A 23,456-nucleotide genomic window follows, 5' to 3' on the forward strand; every position below is an offset into this window, starting at 1 on the left:
CTCTTTCACATTCACATGTGAATGGTGTCTCAAAAATTCTTAAGGTTTTCAAAGAGATTTCTCTACTTAGGTTAGGAAACTTGAAACCTCTTATTATGCATAATCAACTTAAACTTGGGAAGTTCATCCTCATGTCTGGCTCAAAGCTTTGACAATTTGAGTTCTGTGCAAATGGAAAACAGCTGCAGACCTTCCCCGATAACAACGCTTCACGTCCTTGCAGACCATGATTAAGTCACTCCTCAGCCTCTTTCTTCTGACTAAATAATGCCTTTAAACCATCTTCAAAGTTCCCGTTTTCCACTCCTTTAATCATCTGTTGATCTTCCCTAAGCTTTTCTGCATCCTCCTTTAAATGTGGATGCCAAATTGGAACATGGTATTCTACAAAGTCTCACCATTAACCAGGCTCGCTACCTTTCCAGCCTGTCAGATGTCTTTGTCGATCATATGGGAAATCCAGTGATTTTATCAACACCCAAAAAGATGAGGACTGAAACAGTTTATTTTACAGTGGACCCGGCCAAGGTTTGTGGTTGCAGCTGCTGGTTTTGGAGACGGGGGCCTTTAGCAACCCCTACGCCAGGTCTATTCTAAGAAAACGTTTCAGGCCCACAACCTTCTGCCTCCCCATCCTGGGTTTGGCAATCAGTCTGTAGTACAGGAATCCTTTCCCGAGCCCTGGTTCCTCTTAGGCAAAACCGTCCTGTACAGGACTTTACTTCTGGTTTCCATGTCTTAAGTCACATGTACATGCAAAGAATATGAAATCCCTGGGGGTCTCTCACTTCCTCCCCCCAGAGAGCTTGCTTTGGAACAGATAGACTCAGGACAAAACGTGTTGCTTTCTGGGTCTAATCTTGAAACCACAGAGGAGGATCTCAGAAGTTGTCCAGAAAGCACAGGAAGGTAAACGGAAATGAAGTGTCTGGTGCCCATTATTGAGAATGAGAGGCTCAGCATGTGTCGTTGAAATATTCTTGATCATAAGCCACTGATGGGACCTATCTCTACCCTCTCCCCCTCTGCTTTCCCTAAAGACTTAAGTTGGATGGGTGGAAGTGCTCCTGGCATGGAGATTTTCAGAATCATGACTGTCAGCTGGGGTAGGCATGCAGGCCTGACTGAAGAGTTCATTGCTTATTTCTGCAGACTTCTGTTCAAGCAAAGCCCAGCCCAGGCACTCAGGCACTTCACTCCTTGGTCAGCTCCTTCCGGAAGCTGGCATTCACCATTGGCCAGCCTGTGATCTTGGACACATGTGGGCAGGAGGGCAAGAAAGAGTTTTGACCAGAATGATTATGTGGCGAGACTCCTTTTAAGTAAAGCCTACATTAGCAGGACTATTTAGATACTGCAGGCTCTGTATGAATTATATGTGTGACCAAGAGATTTGCTGGAAAGTGATGGGAAATCCTCATCATCTTTCCCTCTCTCCAGATTTTGGGGCTCGTTAAGCAATGTCTCATCGGTAGTAGTTGTACTTTTGGGAGAAGTAACGTGAATTTCGTGTTGTAACCAAAATTTGTGGATGCCTGAGACATTGGGTTTGGGGTGATTGGTTACTGGGGTCATTTTGAGTGAATGAAGGAAATACACTCAGCTGCATTTTACAGGAAGATGCAGTAATGAAAAGTGCCACTTCTTCGAGCTTGTATATGTGTAGGTTCCAGAAAGGCACATTTCCATGGGTCATACCCACTCTTCATTGAAAGTGAGATGGATTATCTCGATTCCATTCTGATTAGTCACCAGGATGTTTATACACAGTTAAAAGACATTTAGTAGGCCACCTAACATTTTTTTTCCTTCTTTAATGAGATTCAGAATTCTGATGGGGTGAATTAGAACTTATCAAATCTATCATGACCCTACACACCTGCCCCACGGGGCCCTGGGCCTGTGGGGAACAGCTAGTGCTGCCCGTAACTTCTCCCTTTCGTCTTGTGTCCAGTCTAACAGGCAACCCGCCAAGTTGAACCTTCTCACCTGTCAGGTGAAACCGAATGCCGAGGACAAGAAGTCTTTTGACCTGATATCACGTGAGTCCTTTTTCTCCCGAGTCAGTTATTGTGGATTCTGCCACCAGCCTATTCCCGTTCTCTGGGTTGGAAACCGCAGCTTTCCCAAGCAGGGCTCCTTGCTGTACTGCACACGCAGCTCTGAGAAGAGCCCTGGGCCTCTCTGCACGGAGCCCACCTGCAGGTGGGAAGGCATAACCGTGTCAGATCTGACTGCAGTGGAGTAGAATCTAGATTTGTGCAGTAAACCAGACCAGTTCTTGGCCACAAGTACACAGCTTTATCCCCCTGGAAGGATTATTGTAAGCACACTCCCATTTCTCTCCTACATCTGCTGAATCAGTCTTTGGTGTGAGGCCCAGACACAGGTGTTTTTTCAGAAGTCCCCGGGTGATTCCAACATGTACCTGTGGTTGAGATGCACAGACGTAGACTTGACAACACAGGTGTGCCACTGTGTCGGTCCAGCTGATTTGCCCAGCTGCAGAATCAAGCCCTGAAAGGAAAAACCATTTCCTTGCTTCCAGGCAGAACTGCCTTCTGATTTCATTTATCAGTGACACTGTGCTCTGTCACTGTCTTATTCCACGGGTCAGAGTATGTTTTTCTCTTGTTATGAGGTTGCGCAGTGACCCACCCACCGCCCAACTGATGGCCTGTATTCTCACAGTCTTCAGAGTGAGGGGAGATTGTTTTCCTCCAGTCTGGCTCCCTGGGCTTTCACTGGTCCCATGGGTGTTCACGGTAGCTGAGGGGACATCTCTTTGTAAAGGAAGAGGATGGCAGTGCTGATGAAGTGACTCACAAATATTCTGAAATCCTCCAGCACTGAGCTTCAGTGTTCATCCTTCTCTATAGAGCCCCACAGGACAGGCCAACCAACAGCCTGTGATCTATGTGTAGAGCACAAAAATACTTTCCTGTCCCTTGAAATCCTTCTGATGTAGTCCTGAGAATGGAAAAAGCAGTCCCAGCCCAAAAGATGGACTCAGTTGTGAGACTCTGAGTAGAGTCTAAGCCGGATTCTACAGCACCTACTGAAGTTCAGATTCCCCATGATTTTTATGACCGTGAGATTTCTTGGGTTACTGATGAGAAAGAAATACGAAAAGTTGGAATTATACTATGACTTCAAAAGTTAAGAACCCCTCAATTTGAGAATCCATAGGTTATTAATAATAATTATTGAATGTCTAATATGTGCCAGGTGCTTTATAAGCATGGGCAAACCTCTCAAAAGCCCTGTCAGTTTCCTGTTTCACAGAAGAAAAACCTGAGACTCAGAGGTTCAGCAACTTACACAAGGTCTCACAGTGGTAAAGCAGGGATTCAGCCGAGGCGCTTGGGCTCTAGTACCTGTGGTGTGTTCCTCTCTCTCAGGGAGATGGGGAGGGGGGCCTACCCTGGAGCAGTCACGTAGTGAGTGACTGGCTAGTAAGTAAAGGTGGTAAGTCAGTGGTAGTTTGACCTCAGTATGTAGAAACATTCTAGCAGATCCCACATTTTAAGGAAGAGCTTCCCTCATGTACACCTGCCCAAACTATCCAAGTTAAGCTGCCCTCTCCTTACCTGGGTCGCAGCTTGAGGATGATCCTCCAGCAAGGCTTGAGCCCTTCTTCCCTGAAGCCTGATTCAACCAGAGAGGAACCTGGGGCAGGGTGTGCCTGCTTGTCAGGGCTGCCTTGCGAGTTATTTATCGTTTCTGGAAAGGAATTTTTTAAAAAGAAAAGCCAGTGAAAGGCAAACTGAAAAGGAAAAGTAGAATACTGAGTTCGCAGGTAGCAGTCTCCGATTTGTCACCGAGATCCACTTGACCAGGTAGGGACCCATCCCCCTTCCCACTTGTTTTTCAAAAGAAGTGCTAGGCATTCACGTGGTGTTTGCAGTTATTTTGTTGTATTCTTGTTGCCCTTCAGAAAAGTAATATTGACAAAGTGAATCGTGTAACTGCTGAAACAAAATGTTGCAAAAATAAAATTATATTAAAATCCTGCTTTTAATGTGTTCCCCACCCCCCAGGAACTTTCAAAATTTGCACTAATATCTAAGGTATTCTGGTTTCTAAGGTTTTTGCTTTTTTCTCTTTTTTTGTATTTTAGATAATAGGACGTATCACTTTCAGGCAGAAGATGAGCAGGATTATGTAGCGTAAGTAGTTCTGAAATAACGGCACGATGCCTTAAATTGAAGAAGCATCTCTCTGTCCTGTACAGTACACCTTTAAGTTTTCTTTTTTTTACTGAGAATCCTGGTGGTTATTTCTCACCTCTGGGCCTTCACATGTGTCTCTCCTCCCTGTCTAGGGTGCTCAGTAATCTCAGGTGCCCCCTGCAAGGTTCTGCTCAAGCCACACCGCCCTGGGGGTTTTGCTCCCTCCCTCCTACCCTGCACCCTCTTCACACCCCTCTGGATCCCCTGGCTCAGCCCAAGCCCTCTGGAGACCTAGAACTTCTTGAGGGCAAGGACTGTGCCTTCTTCATTTCTAATCCCATCATCTGCACTTGGGAGGGGTTTATTCAGTGTTCAAGTAATTCATACTTGGTGGAGTGGAATGGCTACCTTTTGCCTTCTCTCTGGGTGCTGGTGGTAGTGATGGGGGGGGGGGGGACTTGGTTTTGATGAAGACATCCTGGCATCCTGCACGGAAAGATGTTTATTTTCCTCCAAGTTACACGGAGGAATTTTCACTGCCTCATTGAGTTGTTTTCTCATGTGAAAGTGTCCAGTGAATTGAACAGAGAAATCCTTTCTCATCTCACTGTGGAAGGAGGCAGGTACAACAGAAGAGCAGATGCATGTTTAAAGGCAGGCAGACTTGACTTCTAGTCTTTGTGACCTTGGAAAGATCATCCCGCCTCAGCCTTCTTGTCAGAAAGATGGGTTCTAGCCCTCGCTTGCAGGATTTTGAGACTTGAGGTAAAATGTGAAAAGCTTCTCATACAGTGCCAGTTTTTTTTTTTTACTCTTATAAACGCAAAGTGACTTTTAAAGTATTAAAACACCGTTATGCACTATTTTATTTCTTAATACTTTTTTTGTATGCCTGTTACTTTAAAATTTTAAAGTTTTTTGAAGAATTTTCAGAAATAGTTGCTTTGATTCTTGACCCTTTTGAAATGTAGCCATTTCACCAAATTTGAATTATTCCTCCAGAAAATGAATTGTCCTTTAAATATGTATTTTCAGATTATCATGGCAAACTTTTTAAATTTCTTTATTTGTCAGGAGTTTTCAAATAAAGAGGCAAATGTGGCATAAGAGAAGGAACTCTGAAAAAAGGGTGTCAACAGAACTGCTTTCTTTTCCCAGTCTGACACCAGTCCCGCTCTAGGGCCTTGGGCAAGTCACTGAATCTCTCTAGGCTTCTGTTTCTTTAAAGCATTATAAACGCTAACTCAGAGCCTTGTTGGAGGATTATATTTCAAAAATTATAAGTACGTGGCACATAGTAGATACTGGTAATATCAGATAGCCTAAATCTCAAAATGCCTAAGGAAAGCAAAATAGAGGCTTCTGCAGTCAAGTGAAAACTCCAGCATCATCAATGCTGCTGCTGATAAATGCACAGTGATCTGCCCTGTGGAACCCAGATTCTTGACTTGTTTTTAACAGAACAATTTCTTTCTAACTTGAGACTAATGATAGAAAAAATATTATTTAACTTAAAAGGTATTAAATGCCCACCCCATCCCCTCCATTCCTGAACAGTTTTTGGGTTTTCTGCTTCATAGCAGATCCTTTTTCTCACAACAGTGAGGGTGAGCGCCACCTAGAGTCAAAGGTATGACTTGCAGTTCACCTATTCCAGGTATCAATACTTTGCTTTGGTTTTTAATTCTCATTGCTGTCTCTATTACTTATTCAAATGAAATGAAAAACATTTCTAAACCACCATTGTTCTCATTTTTTTGTTGTTTTTCATTTTCTTCTAAAAAAGTTAATTTGGCTTTTGTTCCTCATTCATGAAAGTAATATAACTCATAGATTCAAACAATTACAGAAAAATAGAGTCAAGTGTTCCATCTATCTGTTTTTTTCTACAAAAAATCACTCAGAGACAACCAGTATTTTGGTGAATTTCTTTCTATCCCTTTTTTCCCCAAACAAAATATATAATCACAAATACATTTAAATTTGAGATTATGTCATATGACAGTTTTTTTTTCTGTTTATTTCACAAAGCATTATATTGTGATCATTCCCCCAAAGTCATCCAAAAATTAGTGGGAAACTTAAATTTCAATACCTGGTAACTAGTCCACTTTGTGATTATTTCAGGTTTTGTTAATCAACCCCTGTTATTGGGTATTTAGGTTGTTCTATGCATAGATTAGTAGCAAAGGGTTATTTTGTTGGGTACATATTGTGGTCATGCTGTACATATATTTTAATAGCCTGCACTTTTCATTTCATAAAATAAACATCATGTTTCCATTGTTAATGTACCTTTTTCATAAGCATGAATCTTCATGGAAAATGAAATACCCCTTCACTTTCACTTTTAAGTGCCCCCGCTGACAAGGACTCCCAGAAAACAATGCCTTTTGCTAAACTCTCTTTCCTGCCTCCTATTCCTTTCTCACCTGTTCTTTCTCATCCTTGCACTAGCTTGGTCCCACTCTGAGTCCTCTTCGTTCTGACGTTCCCTTTATATTCTGTCTCCGTGGAAATGCAGGCGCCTATGTATTCGCGCAAGCCCTTGGTTATTGATATTCGCCCTCTCATCTGTTCCTCTCATCTCCTAGCTCTCTCCTGTGTGTTGTTTTCCATTCTTTGTATTGCTATGGGGAGGTCTCTTTTGCCAGTTCTGCATGAAAACAGATTCTTTTGCAGGGGAAGGAGAATGCAATGGCCAACCAGGCTCTTATGTTTTCTCCTCCTGTTTCTGACAACAGGTGGATATCAGTGCTGACGAACAGCAAAGAAGAGGCCCTCACCATGGCCTTCCGTGGAGAGCAGAGCACGGGGGAGAACAGCCTGGAGGACCTGACGAAAGCCATCATTGAGGACGTCCAGCGGCTCCCAGGCAATGATGTCTGCTGTGACTGTGGCTCGTCAGGTATTTGCCCCCAGACTTGAGCCGCTTGTTAAACATTCCTTCTCTTCCTGTAGAATATAAATGAGCAAGTTATTTAAATGCCTTAATCTCCTTGTGGACACAGACACATGTATGCCCAGCTTGAATGGTCCCACCTCTGAGTGCTTTCACCCCTTCCGTTTGCTCTACCTGGCAAGCTCTCACCTGCTCTCCATAAATGGCACCTGCCAAAATGCCACCTTTCCCGTAAGGTCCAGTCAAATGGACAGTAAGGGGAGAGCACTGGACACGGAGTCCATCATCCTGATTTTGAATCACCCGCCCGCTTCTCAGACCCTGGACGACCTCATACCAAGTCCCTTTACTATTCTGATCTTCAGTTTCCTCATCCTGAAAGTGGGATAACAAACCTCAGCTGTTACGAGGGCTTAGTGAAATGGCATATATGACATTGGCTGGCACACGGTACCTTTCTTTCCGTTCAGTAAAACCTCCCCAACCTCTGTATCACACTGGTGTCCCCTTGCTCCAAATTTCTGTTCTCAAATGGCATCTGTGTTACTTAGGTATTGACAGTAGCTAACGTTTATCGAATGCTTACGTTATAATAAGGATTGTGATATTTGTTTTGCTGGTCTTTACGTACTGAATCCTCACAGAATCTCTCTGAGCAAGATAACTAATATTATCCCCATCTCACAGACGAGAAAACGGGGGGAATCAGAGAAGTTGAGTGACTTGCCTGAGGTCACACATCTAGTTGGGGTCAGAATGTCGTGCAAACCTATCCTTAAGCATTATGATCTACTTTTTAATTGTTTTACTAGTGCAGATGGGCTCCTGTATACAACAGGCCATAAGCACCTCAGAGGCAAGTCTCACATCTTCTGCTTTTGTGTACGTGTGTGATAGTGACTGACACAGTGTCAGGATATGGCAGAGGAGGCTGTGCTCTGGGGCCCTTGGGGGTTGTAGAAAAAGCTATCTTATTACCAAGAGGTACTTGTGGAGAAGCCATAACCAGGATGACGGGTTAAGGTGAGTTGTAGCGTGGAGGTTAACGATGGCTGTAGAACCCAGTCCGTTGTGAGCTGTACTTAGAAGGCCTTTAAAAAATCTACCACTGTCAGGGTGTTTCCTCGGCCTCCTGTGCAAAGTCTTTCTCACATTTTCACAAAAATATTTTCAATTCAGTATTGAAGGGATAGTTTTAAAATTTGTCTTAAAATTTGCTCTCTAACAAGCTATTAGTTTTTATAATAGCCCCTAAGCTAAACTGCAAGCATCCATTTCTTCCATTTAAATTTTTCCCTTATAGTTTTTAACAAATTTTACTACTGTTTTAGCTTCCTCTGTAGTTGGCACACTAAAAATTAGATATCTTGTCTTCAAAATCCTTTCCACAGAACCCACCTGGCTTTCAACCAACTTGGGGATTTTGACCTGTATAGAATGTTCCGGCATCCATAGGGAAATGGGGGTTCATATTTCTCGCATTCAGTCTTTGGAACTAGACAAATTAGGAACTTCTGAACTCTTGGTAAGTAGTGACCTGTCATGAATATATTTAGTATTTTGCTTTGGGGGTTTTTGTTTCTGCTGAGTACAAAGAATTCTAGTTCCTGAATTTAATGAATTTACATAGGTATTTAAAATGTAAATTTTGTGGTATGTAATGTTGACTGTTTCTATTTCCTGATTGAAGAACTGGCGAATCATACATTTCTATAATTAACTCCACTAAATGGCTCTTTTCTTCTAGGATAGGCTTTTTCAAAGCTGCTTTTTTTCTTTTGGAATAGTTTTTATATGATTCACTGTCATAGCAGTAAAGGGAGTTAGATGTTGAACTCACATGTTCACTTTATCTAGTGGCTTATGTTATTAAAGATAATGACCAAAGAGTTTTTCTCTATTTTTACTGTTTGTAAGTTTGTAACAGTACACATGAATTGAGAGTGGCCTGTTAGCTACTGTCATAAACCAACCACTCCTTAACCCATAACTTCTTTAGGTAGTCAGGGAAAAACTTGTGTGCCGTTATGGTGTATAGCTTTATAATATGGAAAGGGGGCCCTCATCAGGTCCAAGTTAAACTGGTCCCATGGTTCACCAAATGAAGGAAGGAAAGGCCCACTTGGCATCTCCTATAATACCTTGTGGCCATCAGTCCTGTCTTGCATAACTGGAACCCTGGTGCCTGTGAGAGAGTCCTTCTGCTAAGGGTGAAAGGGTTTGAAGTAAAGTAGGGCTTCTCCTCACACAGGAGGCTCTTGATCAGGACCTGAGTGTGCCTGGGGCTCAAAAACTCTGAAAGCCTAGCTTATCACTAGCCTTGCCTGGAGCAAAGTACCCCAGAGTCAGGGCAGTCAGTCACCCAGCCAGCAGCCTTTGTCATCTGAGCACCCACTAAGCAATGATGGTCTGTCTTGTGTTGCATGAGCCCCTTGATTTAGAAAGTATCATACTGATACACGGCTCCCTATTCACTTCAGGATCATAGAGAAAAGGCTCAGACCTAATACCTGAAACATTCTTTAGTATGAAAACGGTGTCAGTCCATCGTAAACACTTAACTATGTGATAAATCCAAGAGACCTGATCACATGAATGTTTCATAAACTTCACATCAATCCCCAAATTATCTCAATGACCAAAAGCCTTTCAGGACAAATTTTCTTGGAAGGGTCTTGAAGCCAGAAGCAAAATGGTTCCTGGGGCCTCTTCATTAATTGCCTACAGCATCTTAATTGGTACCCCAAATATAAAGGAATCCTACATTCTTCTCTGTCCGATAACAGTAAATCTGCTTTATCTAAAAATGAGTTGTGGTGGTAATTGAAAAGCTATTGCTGTTCATTAAGCATTTAACCTAGATTCATATTTGGAATCTGCTGTCTAATATCATATAGTGTTATAGTGTGTGTGTGTATGTGTATGTGTAGGACCACATCCTATTCTAGTCTAACATTTATCACATTATGTTTGTGAAAATTATTAGTTTTCTTATCCATGGTTCCACTAGTCCATTAGCTCCTATAGCAGGGAACATGGTTTACCCATCTCTGTATTTCCAGCACTCGGAAGTTCAGTGCCTGGCACAGAGTACGTGCTCAGTAAGTTATCTGTTGACCAGATGGATGGGCAGTTTGTATTTTGAGTCACATGAGGGAAAATACGTATTCAGAAATCTCAAAAGCAAGTAATAGGAAACTTTTAAACTAGTAGTAAGGAGTTTGCTATATTGTGTTTTGTTTATGTTACAGCTGGCCAAGAATGTAGGAAACAATAGTTTTAATGATATTATGGAAGCAAATTTACCCAGCCCCTCACCAAAACCCACCCCTTCAAGTGATATGTAAGTACTTCTAATACAATGAATTCTTTACTGTTCTATAATTGTTCTTCTACTCTCCCCAAAACTTCTCAGTGGTTGCAGTATTTTTTTTCCCCAGAGGAAATTTCATTACGAGGAAAAAGCAGAGAAAAGTAAAGTGTTTGAAACATATTTCTGGAATGACCCGATTATTTTCATCATCACCTTTCCCTAGGTAGTTGCAGCTGCTCTGTGGAGGATAAATCTTCGTAAGGACAATTATCTCTTAATCCTCACATGTTGTGATAAATAAGAGACATACAAAAGCAACGGGAGATTCCTTTCAGGTTGGCAAAAAGCCAAACGCTTAACAGCCCACTCAGCCAGACTGTGGGGAAACAGACATCTCTCCTGTGTTGTTGGTGGGAGTACAAATGGTACACTCTCCATCAGGGGCAAATTAGCCATATTCATCACGATTATAGATTTATTTACCCTGGCTCAGCAACCCCACTTCCGGGAAGTTCTTCCTGTTCTGTAATGGAAAAGGATTAGGAACAAAGCAAGTGTCTACCTACAGATACAGGATGAAATATTCTGTGGTATTACCACACAGCGGAACCCCTTGGAGATGTAAAAAGGAATAGGAAGCTTCTTCTGTCCTGATCTGGGATGATCTCCAGGGTTACTGTCAAGTGAAAACATCAAGGTGCAGTGCAGTGTTCACGGCACGCTGCCTTTGGGGCAGGGAAGGGTGGAGGGCATGGGAACAAGTGCACAGAGGCCCCCACACTCCCGACCCAGGCACACTGTCCAAACTCAGGAGCCAGATTTTGGGTACTTCTACTGATTAATCCCTCACTGTGAACTCTCGCTATTCATTATCTGGACTCAGACACTAAATAGATTTGGACAGTGAAGGACACACATAAACATATATATTTATTTAAACTTGGGTTTGCTTGAAGAAACACTGGCAAATACCCAGGAAACTAATGAAAGCGCTTCCTCCGGGGTGGGCGTAGGACCCCCTCAGTAAACACTTTTTGATATCATTTTTATTGTTGAGTCATGTGAATCTTTAAGCATATTCAAAAAGGTTTACATTGAATTTACACTTTAAAATGTTAAATCCTGGGGATAAATAGGAGAAAAGAGATTTAATTCCGACTCGAGTGATCAGGGAAGCCTTTGTGAAGTAGACGCCAGCCTAAATGTTATGCCAGCCCCTCCTGGGTGGTTGGTTATTCAGGCACCAAATTTGCAAAGCACTTTATGGGGCACATTCGAGGAACATGTTTTCTTCATCCTGAAATCACGAAATTCGATCTCCCATTGGCCTCTTGGTATTTGTCTTTTCTTGAATTTGACAAATGCATATTGTACGTTTAGTCTGTGCCTCATATTATGTCAGATGCTGGGGAAATGTCAAAACACAAACTAGATATAAACCCTGTCCTCTTGACACCTGTAGCCTAGAGAGGAAGCTAGGTGTCAACCAAGAAATTAAACAGTGAATCATTTAGTCGTAGTCGTGGTAAGTGTCACAGAAGAAAAGTTAGGGGTGTTGGGGGCCTATATTGAATATAATATCCTAAGCTAATCTGGGGGGGCGTCTGGCTTAACAGCAACCTTCAAGCATCGTCCTAGCACAAACACTGCTTGGATGTCTTTTTCACACTAATGAGCTCAAATTACACTGAGAACTAGGGCTTTCCGAAGCTAGTTTGATCATAAAACAACTGCAAACAAATGTGATCTGGGGTTACGTCACAAATGTGGTAACAGTAAGTGCTCAAGCGCACACACGGCCCAGTCTTGCCCACACCAGTGTTTTTGAAGTGTTTACATGACCCAAACCTCGAAGGCATTTCTTTAGGATAAATCTCATAACAGCATGGGTTTTTGTTTCCTGCGTTTCACGTGGGAGACAGCATCAGCACTGCCCTGTCAGCTCTGTGGCCTCCGTCAGGCCTTCCCCTTCAAAGAGCTCATGATTCTCCAAATCTCTAACGTAGCCACTGTTGCCAGACTCCGGGAGTTCAGATCCACTTCCTAAACTGTGATCTTGGGCGAGTAGCTTTGACTGTCTGAGCCTCAGTTTCCTCATCTTCAAAGTGTGTCAACCCCCTAGGGCGTGGGGAGGACTAATGAGAAGAGCTTAGAGCAGCTGTGGGCATGTAGTGGGTATTTACTGCTACTGTCATCATTATTTTGTTATTCTCTCATTTGGGCACAACCGAGAGGAATGGAGTGTATCTCCTGTAACATGATTAAATCACCTACATATTTAATTAAGCAGCTTCTATGTTCCAGGCACACTTTTAAGTGCTGAAGATACAGTCAGTAGTGAACAAGGCAGCTCCTGTCCTGCTTACGTCCTGACTGGGGAGAGGAAAACACAGGGAATGAGGAAGTCAGTAACCTCAGTTCACGTGGTAGTTGGTGTCAGCAGGAAAACATAACCGGGTGAGGGGTTGACGTGTAGGGGGTCAGGGAGCATCTGAGGACCCGACATTTGAGTTGAGAACTAGAGGGAATGACGGGCAGGTGTGAGCAAGCAGGCCAGGCAGGTGGACAGTAAGTGTTGCTGCCCTGAAGGGGGACAGGCTTGGCATGTTCACGTGATAACAAGGAGGCAGGTGAGGCTGCAGGGAACTGAGCCAGGGGAGTGCTGGGCGATGCCACAGAGATGAGGCCAGACACGTAGGGCTCTGCAGGTCGTGGAGTGGTTTTGGATATTATTATTCTAAGTGTGATCAGAAGGTGTCAAACAAAGGGAGTGACGTGATAAGTTACGTTTTAAACGATCCTTGTGGCTCAGTGATGCTCAACTGGGGCAGCTTTGCCCCCACAGGACACTTGGCAGTGTCTGGACACATTACATCGTGACGTGGGCAGGTACTGCTGGCATCCGGAGGACAGAAGCCGGGGATGCTGCCACACATCCTACAGTGCATGGGATTGCCATCCGTAACAAAGGATTATCCAGGCAGAATGTCAGGAGGATGGAGGTTGAGAAACCCAACTGTGGCTGATGAGTGAAGGACAGACTATAGGGGGCGGTGGGGACAGACTGAAGAGAAATTTATACGAGGTCCACTGAGAAATAAAGATAAAATGGACTAAGGTGGTAGCAGTGGAGGTGGTGAAAAGTAGCTCAATTCAGTTCTCAATGTATTTTGAAGGGAGAACCACCAGGATTTGCTCATCAGTTTAAATACGGGGTGTTCAAGGGAATTGTTCAGATGACGCCCACGGTTTTTGGCCTGAGCATCTAGGTAAATGGCCAGTACCGTTATCTGAGCCAGGGTAGGTAGGAAGGACCAGGTTTGGTGGGGGACAAAAGGAGAAAGTTGTCTTTCATCTAGAACTCTTGGCATCCAGACTTTCAGACGAGTCTGTTTTCCACCCTCCCTACTGCCCCATGCCAGAAAGCCTTTCATTGCCGGGGGACTAGATGTGGCTAGATAGAGATAACTCTGAGTACCCAGAAAGGGTTAAACACATCCTGCCTAGTGAGAGCTCAGACACTTCCTGTAGCCACAGAATTGCAGAGCCAGGGTTGGAGGTGGTCTTCTAGGTGACCTGGGACAAATACCTCAGTGCCCTCTGCATCTCTTCTGCTGGATTATCAGGTAGCATCTGCGTGATGCTTCGAGCCACGGGAGCCCACCTGCAGAGCTCGCTGCAGTTTAGATCTACGTCCCTGCCATGGATGCTAGTCCTACCCGCCTTGGATAAGAGTAGAAAGGAAGCTTAGAAATGAACCCATAGCCGTGCATCATTCTTTGTTCCATACCTGTGCTCTTGCTTCCCTGGAAGGTAGTAAGTAAGGCAGGTATGATTGCTAATACGTCACAGGTGAGGAAACTGAGGCAGAGCGAGAACTTGATTTACCCAGCGTCACGGAGGTAGCAAGTGGTATCAGACTTGAATTAAGCCATCTAGTTTTTAAGTCTGACGCTCCATCCACCACACAGTAGCTGCCTTTCAAACTTGATGTAAGTCACACACAGCAAGTCTCAGAAGCCAGGCTTAGGCCATCCTTTCAGGTATCTGGAAGTCTTCCAATTCATCAGGTTACGGCCGTTCTAGGAGGACTCTGACCTAAGCATAAAGGACGCTCTTGAGTGTACAATCTTGGTTCCCAAGCAGAATCTGCAACTCACCAAAGGCTCTGTGCCACCGTCAACCAGCTCAGCTTCTTGCTGCCAACCCAGAAGGAAAGAAAAAAGCATCAGCGCTATTTTAAACAGTGTTTCCAGGCTGTGGGATGTGGGAAACAGTAACAGCTACCACACATGGAGTGACTATTTCTCAGCAAGAAATTTTGTGTCCCATGAATTAGAGCCCTCTTGGAAAGAGGAAAGCACCTATTCGCTGCTGTATGTTCTTTAATTCAAAATATACCAATGAGTTATTATCCCCATTTTCAAATGAAAAAAAAAATACTGAAGGTCATAAAGATTAAGTGGTTTACCTAAGGTCGCACAGCTGGTTCGCTGTAGGACTAGGATTCGAACCCAAAATCCATTCATTGTCTTTTTATTAATTGGCTCATGTAACGGGTGAGTTCAGGTACAGCTGGAACCAGGATGTCAGACAGTATCATCTGGACCTTAGCTCACTCTCCTGACTCTTGTCTCTCCTTTCCTCTGAGCCAGCGTCCATTTCAGCCTTTCCCCAAAGTTGACCATCAGGCCACTGAGGTCATAGACTCACCCCTGCAGCTGGGAGGTGGGGTCAGAACCACTTGAACTGAAGTGGAGAGGGGGTAGGTCCTGAAGAGAAGGAGAAATGCACCAGGCCCACTTGGGCTTTGGGCATGTCATCCACGGCAAGAAAGACCATCGTCTGTGTCCTTCTGGAGCTTCAACAACAGCTGTGCTGAGCCTCAGTTTCCTGTCAGTGTCTTCATTCTGTCTTTGCTAGAATAAACGTGGTCTAAACCTGTTTGCTGGAATGTTGAAGAGAAGTGTATCTTAATTAAAATAACTCTTCTCAGGACTTCCCTGGTGGCGCAGTGGTTGAGAATCCACCTGCCAATGCAGGGGGCACAGGTTCGAGCCCTGGTCCGGGAAGATCCCACGTGCCACAGAGCAACGAAGCCCGGGCACCACAACTACTGAGCCTGTGCTCTAGAGCCCACGAGCCACAACTACTGAGCCCGTGAGCCACAACTACTGAAGCCCGTGCGCCTAGAGCCCATGCTCTGCAACAAGAGAAGCCACCACAATGAGAAGCCCACGCAGCGCAACGAAGAGTAGCCCCCGCTCGCCGCAACTAGAGAAAGGCCATGCACAGCAACAAAGACCCAACGCAGCCAAAAATAAATAAATAAATAAGATAAAATAACTCTTCTCAGAGAGAACTGTTTGTCAGAAAATGTAAATCTTTCTTAGCTCTTGGGAAATAAAAAGTCTTAGTTCATTTTGCTTTGCTCTATTTTAGGACTGTACGGAAGGAATATATCACTGCAAAGTATGTAGATCATAGATTTTCACGGAAGACCTGTTCATCTTCATCAGCTAAACTGAACGAATTGCTTGAGGCCATCAAATCCAGGGATTTACTTGCACTAATTCAAGTCTATGCAGAGGGGGTAGAGCTAATGGAACCGCTGCTGGAACCCGGACAGGTACAGCTTTACTGAAATCAGGATGAAGAGGGATGTGGGAAATCGGTTTAAAAGATGACTCGTTTTACTGTAACACTACAGAATGAGACTGTTACACATTAAGTGATCGCGTCTGAATCAGGACAATTTGAGAGTGAAAGGGGCTGCTATTAATAATTACTTTGGGGCAACCGACTTGAACGAAGCCTGTCTAGGCCAACTAGAACCTCTGACCACCCTGTTTATACTTATCCTTTCCTTTTAGGAGCTCGGGGAGACAGCCCTTCATCTTGCAGTCCGAACTGCAGACCAGACATCTCTCCATTTGGTTGACTTCCTTGTACAAAACTGGTACGGTTTTTGTTTTCTCTGAATATGCCTTGTGAGTTAACACAGACCAGCCCTATTGGTGGCCTACCTCAGGACTCAGCAAGCCTTTTCTGTAAAGAGCCAGATACTGTTACAGGCTTTGCAGGCCACGAGGTGTCTGTCACAGCCATTCAACATTGTCATCATAGTGTGAAAACTGCCACAGTCAGTGTGTAAACAAGTGAGCGTGGCCATGTTCCAGTAAAACTGTATTTACAAAAACAAGCAGAGGGCCAGATATGGCCTGTGGGCTGTAGTTTGCCAACCCTTGGCCTAGATAAATGTAAAATCCTATTTCTGTGTCCAAAACCTGCTGCGTTAAGGGAGGTTGAAAGAGAGGACACTTAACAGCACAAGGTAGCAGATCTGTGAGTTTTCATTGTTTATACGTTCATGGTAAGAGATCAGTATGTGTGGCTGACCCAATTGCTAATTCAAGTTTAGGATATACTAATAGGAGAATAATATTGAACACAGGAGGTTTAGACTTGCTGGATTCTTTGTTGGGTAGTTCTGTAAGCTACAGATTAGGAGGAGGAACTAGAGCTCATCCAAAGGAGAGGGATTAAAATAGGGGATTTGAACTCACATATGAAGAACGGTGCCTGGACACACGCCAGATTGTACAAACGCCCAGCCTCTTCCATAGAGGTGGTTCAGTGTAGTGGTTAAGACCATTGGCTCCAGAGACACACTGCCTGTGTTCAAATCCCTGCTCCATCATCTGTGTCTCGATAATCTCGCAAACAAGCACTTCATCCTCTCTGTTTTCATCTAAAAGGTAAGGGTTATAGTATACCTACCCCATCAGGTGGTTGTGAAGACTAAATGAGCTAATGCACGTAAGAGACGTGTGTCTGCCCCGTACACAGTAGGCACTCAGTAAATGCTGTTATTGTCATTATGTTGCTTACAAATGGAAGTGTCATGTTAGAAACATCATCATCTTCCCTGCTTATAAGAAGTAGGTCGCAAATTTGACTCAGTTGTTAGCATGGGAAAAAGTGGTTAATCTGTGGTTTTAAGTTACAGAGCAAGTCATTTTTTTCTAATACTTTCATTTTTCAGTGGGAACCTGGATAAGCAGACGGCCCTGGGGAACACGGCTCTGCACTACTGTAGCCTGTATGGTAAACCTGAGTGTCTGAAGCTGCTTCTCAGGAGCAAGCCCACCGTGGATGTCGGTAAGTGTGGCCAAGCGTCTCTTAATAACTGCTGTGAGAGCGTTCAGTTGGCTGAAACCTAGACGTGCCTGTTCCATTGTCATCTGAGTGTTGTTCTTTGCCTTTTCAAGATGTATCTTAGATAATCATGCAACTGTATTCCGCCTGTTTTAGTTAACCAGGCTGGAGAGACTGCCCTGGACATAGCGAAGAGACTGAAGGCCACCCAGTGTGAAGATCTGGTAAGCGGAGTGGGAGACGGGTGAGCCCAACTGCCTTAAAAGGGTGTTCTGTGAAACCACAACTGGAGTGAGAGAAGCAGATTCTCTCTCTCTCTCTCTCTCTCTCTCTCTCTCTCTCTCTCTTTTGTTTTTTGAACATTGGCTAAAGAAATTCAGACAAGCACTCAGGCTATATTTGAAAAAATGGTAAAATGATAAATTTGTCATCCATGTCTTTTGAGTACAGTTACAATGTAGCAGCTAAAAGGCATTTGAGAGGTCTTATTACCAGACAGACTGCTTTTTTTTTTCCTTTGGCTGTGCCACACGGCAGGCGGGGGCAGGATCTTACTTCCTGACCAGGGATCGAACTTGAGCCCCCAGCAGCGGAAGCACAGAGTCTTAGCTACTCGACCACCAGGGAAGTCCCAAGGTGCTGCTTTTTTTGTTTGCCAGACATTAGTCTTTCTCTGTAGCTGAACAGTAAAGAATTATTTGGGGAATTCCCTGGCGGTCCAGTGGGTAAAACTCTGCAGTTCCTGGGTTCAATCCCTGGAACTAAGGTCAGGGAACTAAGATCCTGCAAGCCGTGTGGCACAGCCAAAAAATAAAAATAATTTTTTTTTGAAAGAATTATTGGGAAACCAGTTCCAGAAATTGGGCAAGTAAAGTTCAGGGTGTACTGGTTTTCAGAATGTCCAGTGCCCTGCCCTCCCCTCCCCATCCTGTGTACACACTCATCTTCAGTACCACTAGTTCTTGCTTACACCTCTGGGCCTTTGCATAGAGCATGATTCTCTTAACCACAGGGAAGGATAAGATAGGAAAGATAAGCTACATTCCCTTGAGTTCCTGCTAAGTGCCAAGTACCCAGGCCCAGCAGTTGTACGTCTTTATTTTTACAAGAATGCTTTAAGGAAGTTGGAGTTACCCCCTTGCCCCATTTTATGACTCAGAAAGTGGGCCATGGGTGGAACCAGGACTGTCTGACTTTAAAGGCCTACCTCTCGCACTTCAGTGACTCTGATTTTGCCTTCCAGCGGGAATTTGCGGTTTTGAGGCTCATTTTAATAATATTGAGAAAGCTTTTAATTTTGGAGAGAAGTCACGTTACCAGAATTAAAAAGGCTCCGCCCATAATTCTTTGCAATTCCTCTTCAGTCTGTCCTGTGGCAGTCCCGTTTGTATAATCAGAATTTTGCCTGCAGTGCAGCTACTGGTGATGAATCTGAAACCAGGAATGAGGTGGGATTTGCTCAGTGTTTATATAATGTCCGGGTGTGTGGCATTTAAATTACAGCGGTTACACCTGCTGTTACTTTCAGCTTTCCCAGGCTAAATCTGGAAAGTTCAATCCACATGTCCACGTAGAATATGAATGGAATCTTCGACAGGAGGAGATGGATGAAAGCGATGATGATCTGGATGACAAAGTGAGTGTACATAGTGCCTGTGGATTCCTAAGCCCTCCTCTCAGGTTTTCTCCACTATACAGATAAGACCCATTCTTTGTGAGATTGATTTTGGTCTTATGACCTGATTCACCAGGGCCATTTTCTTGGTTTAGTCTCTGATCCTTGTTGAGTGCCACTTAATAGCTGTATTAGTCAGGGTTCTCCAGAGAAACAACCAGTAGGGGTGGGTGGGTGGGTGGGTGGTGTGTGTGGGGTTGTGTGTGGTGTAGAGATGGAGAGAAATTCATTTTAAGGAGTTGGCTCACGTGCCTGGGGTGGGCCAGGCCAGAATCCCCAGGGCAGGACAGTAGGCTGGGGATTCCACAGGAGCTGAGGGTGCAGTCCTGAGTTTGGAGGCAGAAAGGCTTCTTCCTTTGGGGGTCCTTAGTCTTTCCTCTTAAGCCCTTTGACTACCTGAATGAGGCCCACCCCTGTTACTCAAAATCTAACCTAAATGTTAACCACATGTAAAAGATACCTTCACAGCAACATCTAGACTGGTGTTTGACCAAACACCTGTGCACCATAGCCTTAACCAAGTCAACACATAAAATTAGTCATCAAAACAGCTAATTAATAAATAATAAGTTGTCACTGATTGAGTATTTAAATATGAACTAGGTGGCAGCGAGCACATGTGTCACCTCAGGTCATCTCTATCAAAAGCCCATTGGGGTGTGGTCATTGCCCCACTTTACAGAAGAGAAGACTGACAGGGAAATCACGTGGTTTATCTAAAGTCTCACAGCGAGTAAAGACAGTCTCAGGGATTAAACCCAGTTCTGTGTGACTTTATCATAGATAGTTCTGAATTACCTCTGAAGGTTCATTTGTACCCTTTTTTTAGATTCCACATATAAGTGATATTATATGATATTTGTCTTTCTGTGTCTGACTTACTTAGTATGATAATCTCTAGGTCCATCCATTTTGCTGCAAATAGCATTATTTTGCTCTTTTTTATGGCTGAGTAATATTCCATCGTATATATGTCCCACATCTTATTTATCCATTCCTCTGTCAGTGAACGTTTAGGTTGTTTCCATGACCTGGCAATTGTAAATAGTGCTACAGTAGACATTGAGGGGTGCATGTATCATTTTGAATTACGGTTTTCTCTGGGTATATGCCCAGTAGTGGGATTGCTGGGTCATATGGTAGTTCTACTTTAAGTTTTTTAAGGAACCTCCATACTGTTCTCCATAGTGGCCGTACCAATTTACATTAGTGTAGGAGGGTTCCCTTTTCTCCACACCCCCTCCAGCATTTAGTGTTTGTGGATTTTTTGTTGATGGTCATTCTGACTGGTGTGAGGTGATACCTCATTGTAGTTTTGATTTGCATTTCTCTAATAATTACTGATGTTGAGCATCTTTTCATGTGCTTTTTGGCCATCTGTATGTCTTCTTTAGAGAAATGTCTATTTAGATCTTCTGCCCATTTTTTGATTGGGCTGTTTCATTTTTTGATATTGAGCTGCCTGAGCTGTTTGTATACTTTGGAGATTAATCCCTTGTCGGTTGCTACCTCTGAAGGTTCCTGCGTGCATTTTTCATCAGCTGTGGATCCACTCTTTCCTCTTTCCCAGGCAGGATGTAAGGAGTAGTCAAAGGTGCTCCTACCGAGGGGTCCTAATGGCATTCACCATTTTAAGAGAAGCTCAATTACGATACAGTCAAGATAACCATTATAGTAAGAATTGGCGAAATTCCTGAGAAGTGTTCAGAGGACAGGGCGACTGCCTCAGCCTTGGCGAGCAGTGAAGACCTTATCAAGGAAACACCACGGGAGATGGATTTCTAAGGGTGGTGAGGAGCTTGCCAGGCAAGGAAGTGGGAAGGAGTGCATCCTTCTGGGGAGGGAGAACAGCACGTGCAGAGGCTGGGGGTCATCATGGGGCCTGAACATCAGAGGACCGGTTGGGATGAGGTGTGAGGTACCTTCACATGCACTGGGTGGGGAGAGGCAAGAGACTCCCCTGAAGTGTCAGGCGGCCCAGACCAGGAAGGGCATGAAGGGGGTTGTAGGCCAAGTTCAGCCCTTTGGCTTTCATCCAAGCAGGCACAGGCCAACAGAGCTTTGTTGTCAGAGAGCAGGGTTTCCTACCAGCTCTGGCTGCAGCATGGAAAATGGGCTGGAGCTGAAAGAAACTGAGGCAGGGGCTGTTGAGGAGACCAGCGGTCCAGGGGGTGCTGGTGAGCGCCTGCACGAGTTGTGGGTCCGAGGGGCGCTTCTGAGCTCTCCATGCAGAGCTCATCGTGCTCTCCTCGATGCCACTGAGGTTGGGAGACTTCCCACTTGGGAAGTTACACGGGTGCTGATGCTGTGAGCCGAGTGCAAACACCAGCGATCCGTCATGGGTGGTTGAAAGTGTTTGGAATCCAAGAGGTTGAGGTTGGATGTACAGGCCTGAGTCATCAACATTAGGTGGCAGTCACGGCCATGGGAGCAGATGAGGTTCCTTCCTAAGAGGGTGTAAAATGAGGAGAGAGGTGAGGGTGGAGAGCTTCGACGTTAAAGGGCTGAGCAGGGACGGAAAAGTTAATGTAGTAGCTGCAGGCGGGGGGAGACACTGTTCAGCTGTTGGTGAACGTGTCCTGCGCAGGGGAGGTATTTGTGGATTAAGGTTAGATCTGTGTGACCTTCTGCTTCTGAGCACCGTGCTCCCTAACCAGCATGCCCCTGGTGGGACCCTGGTAATGACGGGAGAATGACATGTGTGCTCCCTGATGTTTCCCTTGTGCTGTGTCGTGGCTCCTAGGCTTTTGTGTGGCTGACCCCCCAGAAACGCAGAGAGCCACAGGAGCCCAGATCCCGCCCCCGCCGAGCCTGCCCTGCAGAGTCCTCCGGACACCTGAAGCGTCATCCTTGATTATCAGCTGACCCACCGCACTGTTATTTCATTTGCCAGCCGAGCCCCATCAAGAAAGAGCGCTCACCCAGACCTCAGAGCTTCTGCCACTCCTCCAGCATCTCCCCCCAGGACAAGCTGTCACTGCCGGGCTTCAGCACTCCGCGGGACAAACAGCGGCTCTCCTACGGCGCCTTCACCAACCAGATCTTTGTCTCCACGAGCACAGACTCGCCCACATCGCCGACTGCGGAGGCGCCCCCGCTGCCTCCTAGAAACGCCGGGAAAGGTACAAGCTGTGGGAAGGGCTTTGTGCCTCCATCTTCAGAGCTGGGAGTTGACCCAGCTTTGACGTAAGAATTTCGAGGCGCCTTTGAGTGGCAGAGTGTGGGCTGTGATGTCAGGGCAGCTTGAAACAGGGACCTCACCGTTTGCCACGTTAGAGCCGAGAAGCAGTGTTACGGGCACTCCGCGTGCCTTGTCTTGTGTGAACCTTACAGCCATCCTGTGAGGTGTGTGCTTTTGTGCCCATTGTACAGATGAGGAAATTGAGGTAGAATGACTTGCCCAAAGGTCATGCAGCTGGTAAGTAGAGGAGTTGAGGTTCCATCCAGGGTCCACATGGCTCCCAAACCAGCGCTCCTTCCTGTAATATGGGGTGGAATTTGAGTTCTTCTTTGAGAAGTTTCTTTCCTCTGCACTACAATGTAGTAACAGTGAGAGTCGGTAGTTACGAAGCCCTTGCTTTACGAGAGGCCTAAGCCCAGCACCTCTCTTTTCACGCTCACCGAGCGAGGTGAGCAGGACAGTTGCTGGCGCCAGGCAGACAGGGTACTGGTTCAGAGCTGTCGACTAATTGGCCTGGGGTTCTGGGGGGTTTGGGATGCTCACCCAGGTCCTGCGTGACCTGAACCCACACTCCTGTGCTCTCTGACGAGTGGTTTTCCACGAGACACCCCCTGGGGCAGGATCTTACCAGACGAGGGTCATTGTGCCGTGTGTTGTCACATGCCCCCACGGGGCTCATGCCAGGGGGTGACGGTCCACGAAGACTGCATCCTGTTCCCCGAATCCACCGAACGCCCTGCACAGAGAGTCCATGTGTTCCCACCTACATGGGGACGAGTCGAGACACAGAAGTGATAACATCAAGGGGTCACCCCTCCCGGGGCTATTCGAGAGGTACCCAGAGCTGTAGCTTCCGGTCTGGTCTCAGCCAGGAAACCCAAGTGCAGGATCCTCCCCGTGTCCTCCACTCGTGCTCACGCAGGTTTGAGGGCCCCGGTGCACAATGCCGTGCCTATTTGAATCACACTGGGGCTATTTTCTGGGGAATGTGAGCTTTATTCAAAACAGTGTTTTTTCAGAGCTTATTCTCCATTGAAATAGTGTTATAAATGGGA

General features: G+C 45.2%; 1 protein-coding gene across 4 annotated transcripts in view; it reads left to right on the plus strand.

The window, feature by feature from the left end:
- Positions 1–23,456, plus strand: part of ASAP1 (ArfGAP with SH3 domain, ankyrin repeat and PH domain 1) — a 355,141-nt gene that overhangs the window by 299,391 nt on the left and 32,294 nt on the right. For all 4 annotated transcript variants that reach the window (XM_057531792.1, XM_057531791.1, XM_057531793.1 and 1 more), the window contains 11 exons: positions 1,955–2,042; positions 4,121–4,169; positions 6,917–7,080; positions 8,466–8,599; positions 10,326–10,417; positions 15,830–16,016; positions 16,261–16,346; positions 17,433–17,548; positions 17,702–17,769; positions 19,074–19,181; positions 22,114–22,342. In XM_057531792.1, the coding sequence (XP_057387775.1) occupies positions 1,955–2,042; positions 4,121–4,169; positions 6,917–7,080; positions 8,466–8,599; positions 10,326–10,417; positions 15,830–16,016; positions 16,261–16,346; positions 17,433–17,548; positions 17,702–17,769; positions 19,074–19,181; positions 22,114–22,342 (1,321 nt within the window). The remainder of the gene's footprint in view (positions 1–1,954; positions 2,043–4,120; positions 4,170–6,916; positions 7,081–8,465; positions 8,600–10,325; positions 10,418–15,829; positions 16,017–16,260; positions 16,347–17,432; positions 17,549–17,701; positions 17,770–19,073; positions 19,182–22,113; positions 22,343–23,456) is intronic.

The sequence above is a fragment of the Balaenoptera acutorostrata genome, chromosome 17 (assembly GCF_949987535.1).
Source record: "Balaenoptera acutorostrata chromosome 17, mBalAcu1.1, whole genome shotgun sequence".
NCBI classification, from domain to species: Eukaryota; Metazoa; Chordata; class Mammalia; order Artiodactyla; family Balaenopteridae; genus Balaenoptera; species Balaenoptera acutorostrata.